At 62.4% G+C, this 8,317-nt stretch overlaps 2 protein-coding genes across 2 annotated transcripts; both read right to left on the bottom strand.

The window, feature by feature from the left end:
• Positions 1-317: 317 nt before the first annotated feature.
• Positions 318-4,215, bottom strand: ZACN (zinc activated ion channel). Its single transcript, XM_078438125.2, has 9 exons — positions 3,410-4,215; positions 3,200-3,324; positions 3,027-3,071; positions 2,781-2,887; positions 2,386-2,555; positions 1,731-1,855; positions 1,381-1,591; positions 1,102-1,266; positions 318-640 (listed from the first exon to the last, which is right to left on the bottom strand). Exons 1-9 carry the CDS (start codon positions 3,504-3,506, stop codon positions 453-455), a joined length of 1,233 nt encoding a protein of 410 aa, XP_078294251.1. The 5' UTR covers positions 3,507-4,215; the 3' UTR covers positions 318-452.
• A 627-nt stretch (positions 4,216-4,842) lies between these two features.
• Positions 4,843-8,087, bottom strand: GALR2 (galanin receptor 2). The gene is made up of 2 exons (XM_060645329.3): positions 7,021-8,087; positions 4,843-5,681 (listed from the first exon to the last, which is right to left on the bottom strand). Exons 1-2 carry the CDS (start codon positions 7,386-7,388, stop codon positions 4,883-4,885), a joined length of 1,167 nt encoding a protein of 388 aa, XP_060501312.2. The 5' UTR covers positions 7,389-8,087; the 3' UTR covers positions 4,843-4,882.
• Positions 8,088-8,317: the final 230 nt, after the last annotated feature.

Below are 8,317 nucleotides of genomic sequence, written 5' to 3'. Positions count from 1 at the left end.
TCTCCGTGGTCTCTAGGGTCCAGCACCCTGCAGAAGGAGTTCTGAGAAGCCTGGCTACCCTATGTGGCCTGACTCAGGCCCCTGTCTCCTGGTGCCCAGGGCCTCCTGGCCCAAGGCCCAACAGCAGTAGTCGCAGAAATGGGGGCCAGATGCCTGGTGCACAGTGGTGAGAAGTTCAGGAGCATGGTAGGGGTTGTGTGCAGGTGTCGGCCCCACCCGCATGGCACAGGAATGAATAGCCAGTTCAGGGAAGACAGATGCTTGAGGTGCACGTGCACACATCACTTGGGTGATGACGGGTTTATTTCATGCTCTGCTTTCACGGCTATCAGAAGGGAGAACTCAGGGTGGCCTGGGATCCTCCGGGCTTCGGAGAAGAGTTGACCTCCTCCTTTCTCCAGAGACGCTGTCATGGCCCTTCCCCTGGGTGCGCAGCCCCGGGCCCTGAGCTGTCACAGCCTGGGCTGCCCGCCATGGGGCACGGCCTTGCCGGGAGCTGGGTCAGACTTGCACGTCGCCCACATCCAGAGCCCGATGAAGAAAAACTGGCTGCACACTACCCCCACCACATACACCAGGAAGAAGACGTGGTCAGCAGCCTCGGCCTGGCTCCTCCTCGACCCCTTCACTCTGGGGGCTCCTGGTGGGGGGAGATGCAGGAAAAGGTGGTGTTTTTCGGGGCTCACCCAACATGCCGGCTCGGAGCAGAAGAGTGAACCCTGGGGGCCGTCCGCCTGTATCTGTGCCTTCCTTAGACTTACAGCTAATGAATATTGGGGTCTGGCCCATTCCAGGCCATCTTGAGCTGCAGAAACACCCTCATAGACAGGCTGCTAGAGGCATAGGGCTATCTCCGGGAGTTTGAAGTCACCTGGGCCCTTACGGAAGCTAACCTGGATCCCTGCTCCAGACCCGTGTCTTCTAAGGCCGGACACGGTGGAGCCCAGGGACCGTGGAGCTAGCAGAATGAATGCACGGAGCCACTAGCCTAGTGACCCCCGCCTCAGCCCTGGGTGTGGGGCCTGCCGGCCCTGCCCTGTCACACCCACTCCTACCCTTATTCCTCCCTCTACCCTGTTCCAGGAAGGGGTTCCTGCCCACCTTCAGGATTTGGCTCTGAGTCCCCGTGACCGTGCTGCTCCGCTCTAGGGGTTGGGCTGGGGCCGCTCTTGGCCCTGAGGTCGCCCCGGGCCAGCAGCGCGGCCAGCAGCACGGTCTCCATGGTGCTGGCAAAGAGCAGCAGCAGCAGCACAGTGAAGTAGTAAACTGGGGGCAGGAGGGCGGGGTGGGCAGGTCAAGGCCAGGCCTGCACCTCTGCGCCCAGGGAGCTGAGCAGAGGCCCGCCGCAGCCCAGGGCCGGGGGAGGGGCGCGGGACTTACTGAGCAGTGGGTTGCAGGAGGAGGAGCTGGGCAGGGCCTGCACCAGGGAGGAGTGGAAGACCAGGTAGCCCAGCAGCAGGGTCACCTTGTAGGCAATGCGCTCGGTGGCCTGGAGGGGCAGTAGCCCCCCGCACATGTCAGCCAACAGCAGGGCCTCCCCAGGTACCAGCAGAGCTATGATGGCCTTCAGCGCTGTGTTCTGCAGGCGCAGCTGGTAGGAAGGAAGTTGGGGCTTTGGGGGGGAGGAGGGCGTGTACCGGGGGGCTTGGGCACTTGCACGGTGACACCATGGCCTCTGACTGCACACATGACGCCCCCATCAGCCCTCTGTCAGCCGCGCCGCGACTCACCGACACCTGGAAGCAGGGCACCAGCTGCTGGGGTGGGACTTGGGTTTTCAGATCCCGAACTACGTATTCCCTCTTGACGCTCACAATCTCGTTCACCGCGTGCGCCCGGAACTCCAGCTCCAGGGCTGGAAGGGGTGAGGGTGAGAGTGGCCAAGTAGGAAGGAGGCACCCCTGTCCCCGAATCTCTCTCGGGAGTAAAGGTGCAGGGACTAGCTGGAGTCGGGGCGGGGGCGGGGGGCGGTGAGGCAAGGGGGGAGGGTTTCTGGGCCAAGCTGGATGTCACCCTTGGGTCCGTGGGATATTTTACTGGGTGGCTACGCCTTCGGAATGCTTCCAGGAATAAGGCTGCAGCAACCTAGGTCTCCGGGCTCCATCAGAGTGGCCCAGACACTGCGGTTTGGCCCTGGCCGTTGAGGGCAGCTGCACTGGGGTAGCTGAGGGGAGACTAAAGGGGGCTGCAGCCAGAGCAGGGGAGAGCTGGGAGGTGGGCTGCCGTTTGGGAGGTACAGGCGAGAAGCATGCTCTGTTCTAGGATCTCTTCAGCTCCCCTAGACTGGTGTGAGCACAGGCCGGCCGCCCCCCGTGTCTGTGTCGGGTGGATGTTGGCAGAAGGCCAGAGGCTCCCCCCTCCCCCCAGCTCCTGTCCCGTCAGCACCAGTGTTGCCGAGAGCGTAGAAGCTGAGGTTGCAGTCGCTCTGGTCCCTGGGGAAGTGGAGGAGCTCAAAATCACAGTTGGTCTCGGTGGTGAGGGTCAAGTACAGGTCAACGTGGCCGTCGGGGTCCACTCGGGCCCTCGGGCTCTGATCCTGCCAGTCCACCCAGAGCCTGTTGGGCGCGGGGAAGACACACAGCCAGAGGCTCAGCCCCTTCTCAGAAGGGGGACGTGGGGGAGACCCCAGCGTAGCCCCGCTGCCCTCTGCTGCCATCTGGGTTCCAGAAGGGTGAGGGGGACATGGGGCAGTGAGGTGCACCTGTGGCCTGGCAGAGCCACCAGGAGGGGGATAGTCCCTGAGGAGGGCTTCCTGGCACAGGAACTCCCACCTCACTTACGCCTCCTGGATGGTGAGTCCTGGAGTCCAGAGTGAGTCCCAGGGCAGTGTGATTGCACGCCGTGGGCGCACACTCGCGTTCCAGGCCAGGCGAGTGTCCAGCCAGGACTGGGGACACAAAGAAGCCACTAAGGCTCCCGCTCCCATAGATACACAGGCCCCCGGGCAGTTTGATGAAGGCTGGTACTCCCGAGCTGGATGAAGAGACGGTCCTCCCATCCCACCTTCCCAGCCCCTGGGCGCTCACCAGCCGAAGCAGCAGCATGGAGGACACTGTGTACCGCAGGATGTCCTGAGGAAGTGGCAGGGCAGTGTGTCACCTGGGGCTGGGCGCTATGGGACAAAAGAAGGCAAGAGACCCCACCCATCGCCCCGCTGGGCACCCGGCACCTGCTCCCTCCGTGGCCTGAGGACACTTACCACGTTAAACACGTTGGACACAAACACCCGCACGTCCACGAGCAGGGGCGCGCTCCCGTTGTTCGGAATCTGGATGGTTTCCTGAACCTCCTGGGGCCAGTTGAGGTCGAAGTAGGATGGCCAGGCTGAAGAACGGAGGTGGAGGTCATTTGGGTGGGTGCCCTGGGGTCCAAATCCCAAAGCTTAAACGACTTTACTCTCTCCACCTACCAACTGCCGGTGTTCTAAAGTCCCGCCCCTGGACCGAGGGCCCGGTGGTGGCGCTGAGCCTGAGGAGGGCCACATGGATCAGGAGCTGCAGGGCCATCTTCAGTGGCCGCGTGGAAGGCTGGATGGAGCCACGGGATCTAAACCGCTGCCTCTATTTCAGTTGCTTTGCTGGGGGACTGGGCAGTCAGGCAGGCAGCTGCTCTGTGCAAGGACTCTGGGGCCTTGGAGTCAGCACCCTCCCACCCCCAACCCGGGGTTCCGCAAACACCTGAAGACAAAGCACAGGATCCAGCCCCACCCACCCTGCACCTGCCTCGGCTTCCCTGCCCCGCTCCATTTCCATCACCTAGAATCAGCTGTCCCCTTCAGAGATAGCCAAGGGGAGTGGGCAAGCACAGATTCTCCCTCCCGCCTTCCCCCTTGACCTAGTCCTTCCAATCCGGGCAGACGCCACGGGTCTTCCCTGCCTTTTTGCAAGCGGGCGCCTGGCTGGTTAAGTATTCGAGCCTTTGCCAAAGTGCCCTGCAATTAACACCATGAGATACGTACATCCTTGGGAGTTTTCTTGCCTCTCAAACACTGAACCGATTCCGTGTAAAAAGCCTCCAAAAGCTCAAGAACTCCAAGAGGGGCAAACCCTGGGCAGGTAGAGGTTAGATCCCCAGCAAAGCCCTGTGGCATTCCTGCCCCAACATGCAATTCTCAGCCTGCCCCAGCCCAGCAGTGCCTTAGAACTGCTCCTGGGTACCCTGAAGCACGGCGGGTGAGGGGCGCCTTCCCTGGCCCAGAAGAAATACCTAGCTGCCGGAGACTTGACCCCAGACAGAAGGAAACCCCAAGGCTGAAAGTAGGCACTGATCAGTCTGCGGACACTGGGAAGGAGCCCCAGAAGGCTGGGAGCAGGGAGGGACCTCCCCCGCCCCCGCCACACACACACACACACACACACACACACACACACACACACTTGCTGGCTCAGGAGCATTACTAGGAACACAGTGTCTGCACTCGCTCATCGACCAACTTATCTCGCCAGCTTAAACGCTCTGCCTGCCTTTGTCGCACGCATAGGTGGCTGCTGGTTGGCGGATCTATATATACTTGGCGCCTCAGGTTGGCCGTGTGCAGAGAGCCTTGGTCCTCCCGTGCTTCCCGGCTTCGGTTAGGGATTTCCATGCTGACTTTTAACTCGGCTGCCTCTGGTGCCTTTGCCACTCTCTTTCCCTGTGGTTCATTAAAGCACGTTGCACCCATCCATCCACAGCTCCCCTGTGAAGTCCCAGAGGCTTCCAACCCGGAGCCTCATAACCATGAGATGTGTGGAGACACAGCGCAACACCGCATGTGAAAAGGTTTGCGTATTTTATTAACAGATTTAATTCCCTCCCCTAACCACCGCTCCCTCCTCCTCCCCCCCCCCCCCCAACCTCTGACTCCAATCCTTTAACATCAAAGCATATTCAATAAGTGCCCTCAGGTCGCATTCACTGCCGGGATGCCGTTGGGGGCATTTTGGTCCCGCCAGGATGGCCCGGGTACCAGGTTCAAGGCCGGGGGACTGCTGAGAGGTGCCAGCACAGGGGCGGGGGGCCCGGCAGCCTCGCTCACGTGCGTCCCGTCGGTGGACTCGCGCTCTAGGACGCTGCTGCGGTGGGTCCCCTGTGCGGCGATGCACACGCGGCCTGAGGCTCTACGTGGGGCACGGCGCAGCAGACCTGCGCAGATCTTGCGGAAGCCCTTGCGGAAGTGCTTGGAGACGAGCGCGTAGACGATGGGGTTGACACAGGAGTTGGCATAGGAGACCAGGTGCGAGAGGATGCGCAGCGCGTAGGTGGCAGGTGTAAGCGGGAAGCGGCCGAACCACACGCAGAGGATGAGCGCGTGGTGAGGCATCCAACAGAGGCAGAAGAGCACAGCCACGATGATGATCATGCGCGTCACCTTGCGCTTGGCGCGCCGGGCGCTCGAACCGGCGGCCACCGGGTCGACCGTTCGCCACAGGTAGCGCAGGGTGCGCGCGTAGGTCAGGCCGAGCACCAGCACGGGAAGCAGGTAGCTGAAGACAAACGTGCAGAGATCCATGGCGCGGCGACGAGGCGCGCTCCACGCCGGGTGGCACACAGTCAGGTTGGCCAACTTCGACTGGCGGTAGTAACTCAGGTAGGGCCCGGAGAAGAGCAGCGACAGCCCCCAGATGAGCCCGATGGCAGCCAGCGCGTTGCGAGGCGTGCGCAGCTCTCGGGAGTGCAGCGGGTAGCGGATGGCCAGATACCTGTGCGTCAGACCCGGAAGAGAGACGGGTGAACAGGTGAATTCGCGGGGGTGGGGGTGGGGGTGGGGGTGGGGGGGGTGGGGAAGGGGGTAGGGTCAGACCTTTAAACCTTGACCTCACCTTCTCTCAAAGAAGGTCCCTAGCGCACGGTCGCACCAAACCGGCCAGAGCATCCCAGACACTCTCAGCTGCCTCCAGATGCGGGGCGGGACCGGCAGCAGGAAAGTGCGTGTGGGTCACTCATCTGGTCTTCCCGGGACTATAACCACTGTCAGAGTCCACCAGGGAGGGCACCCCAAGGTTTAACCGGCTTTGGGGTTCCGGGAGGCTGTCATTACCCAAGAGTGTCTGTGCCCAGAGAGGTAGGACCCAGGCGCCTTGAGGCTTTAGCGGACAGCCTGGAGGTACCGCGAGGTACCTGGAGGGAATTCCTTAGAGAAGCCGACGCTCTATGGGTCCCACCAGAGCTCTCAGAACCGGAACCGACACACTCCGCACTCAGTGGAAGTGGGAGCTATATGGGGGAGGTGGCCTCACCTCCCTGCCTGTCCAGGGGAGGTCGGGAGGACGTGAGAGTAGAGGGACCTGGAGAAATCATGGAGTCAGACCCAGATTTCCTCCCCAGGAACCATCCAGGTGGCCAGCGGAGAGGAGGGAGACCCTCCGGCGCCCTCTTCTCTCTGCCTTTGACCCTGGGCCTGGAGGAGTGTGTGTGTGTGTGTGCGTGTGTGCGTGTGTGGTGGGAGGGTGTCTACGGACCCTCCGGTGTGCCAGCTTCAACTTTGGCCTGGGCCCTTTGGAAGGACTCAAATTCCTCAGTCGGGACTAGAGTCGACTGCGCCCAGCAAACCGTGCATTCGAGGCTAGCGAGGTGGAGGTGCCTGAGTTTGACGCCAGGAAACAGACCGTTGGTTCCACGCACACGATTACTGGATGGGCCACTCTGAACAAGTCACTTCTGAACTCGATCTCGTCTGTAGATTGGGCACGGTAATCCCTCCCATCCCAACTTCACAGGGGCACTGAGCTCAAAAGAGACACGGGAAAATGCTCTGTGTCAGAAAACGCTGCGCTCTCAGGCTCCGGTGGCGCTGGAGAGCTGAGGTCTCCAGCGTGGAGCGGCGAGGACGCACCTAAGGGGACACCGCGGTCCCCCATTCTTATTCCCCTTTTTCCTTCTCCATGTCAGTTTGTCTTTCACTCTCTTCCGGTCCCTTTGCCTTCTTAGTGTCCTTGTCTACTCTCCGTGTGTCCCTCCTAGAGTCCCGCTCCCTTCTGTGGCCCCCACCTGGGTGTCTGGCCACCCCCCCCCCGGGGGGCCGCCAGGGCGCTCGCTCACCTGTCCAGGGAGACAGCGGCCAGCGTGAAGCTGCTGGCGTACATGGTGAGGAAGATGAGGAAATGCACGGCCTTGCAGAGCAGCGAGCCGAACACCCAGCCGTCCAGGGTGTAGATGGTGGCCTGGAAAGGCACGCAGCACACGATGAAGCACAGGTCGGCCACGCCCAGGTTGAGGATGAACAGGTTGGTGGTGCTGACCGCCTGGCCGCCGCGCAGCAGCACGGCCAGCACCAGCGCGTTGCCCACGGTGCCCACCAAGAAGATGAGCACGAACAACATGGGCACGATAACCGCCTCGGGCTGCCAGCTGTCCCTGCCATTCGCCTCACTGGCGTCCTCGGCCCGCGGGCCACCCGAGCCATTCATGGCGTCCCCGACCCCGAGGCTGCCAGGGCTCCTGCCGCCGTCTGAGCTCTGGCGAGCGCGCAGCTCCCGCGGCTCCAGCCGCTGCAGGCGAGTCGCCGGCGGAGTGAGCCTCGCCTGGCTGGGGCGGGGAGGTGGGGGTGCGCTGGGGTCAGGGGGAGGAGCGAGCAGCCCGAGGGGTGGGTTGAGCCCCGCGCTGGGGGGGGAAGGGCTCTCGGGTGGCCCACCCCGGGGACAGGGGCCGCTGGTGCCTGCTCCCCCGTCGGCGCGCTCCAGCACCCAGCCGGCCGGTGTCGCGCCGAGAGAGGAACTGACCTCCGGGCCGTGCGCGGGAGTGGTGGGGGGACCGGCCCCTGGGGCCTGCGGGCGCGCCGTGGGGCCGGGAGCGCGCGCCTGGGACCACGCATACCTCGCCCTGCAGTCTGGCCGGCGCTCCAGGCCTCCCGGGGCTGGCCGGGGGCGTCCTCGGGGGCCCCTAAGGGGTGGGGAGGAGGTGACAAGAGGCGGAGGTGGGCAGAGGGGACTCGGCTTTCCCCATCCGGTTAGGGGGACGGCACTGCCGCCCCCCCTTCTGTGTGTCAGTTTCTGCCCTTGGCGCTGTGCCTCAGTTTCTTCAGCTGTAACATGGGATCATAGTCCCTTCCGGGAGGGCTCTGGTGAGCATGGAATGAGATGTGTGAACTGAAGCCCGTTCGTTGAATCTCAGTGAATCAAATTCTCTCTGTCTCCTTGCCCCAGTCAGATATCCAAAAAGGGAAAACATGAAGGAAATACTAAACAGCAGAGTCCCATGCACCAGGAGCATTTTCCTACAAGGCCAGGAGGGTGTTTAGGTTGCAATAAAACTTAATATTTGTTTCTAATTTTGACACATTAGGCATCAAGCGCTGGTGACGCAGAATCATTACTGTTTCTACAGAATTACCCACCTC

This window comes from Panthera onca, chromosome E1 (genome assembly GCF_046562875.1).
Source record: "Panthera onca isolate mPanOnc1 chromosome E1, mPanOnc1 haplotype 2, whole genome shotgun sequence".
Taxonomy (NCBI): Eukaryota; Metazoa; Chordata; class Mammalia; order Carnivora; family Felidae; genus Panthera; species Panthera onca.
The sequence above is the reverse complement of the archived record's forward strand: the minus strand, read 5'-3'. Positions and strand labels throughout refer to the sequence as shown.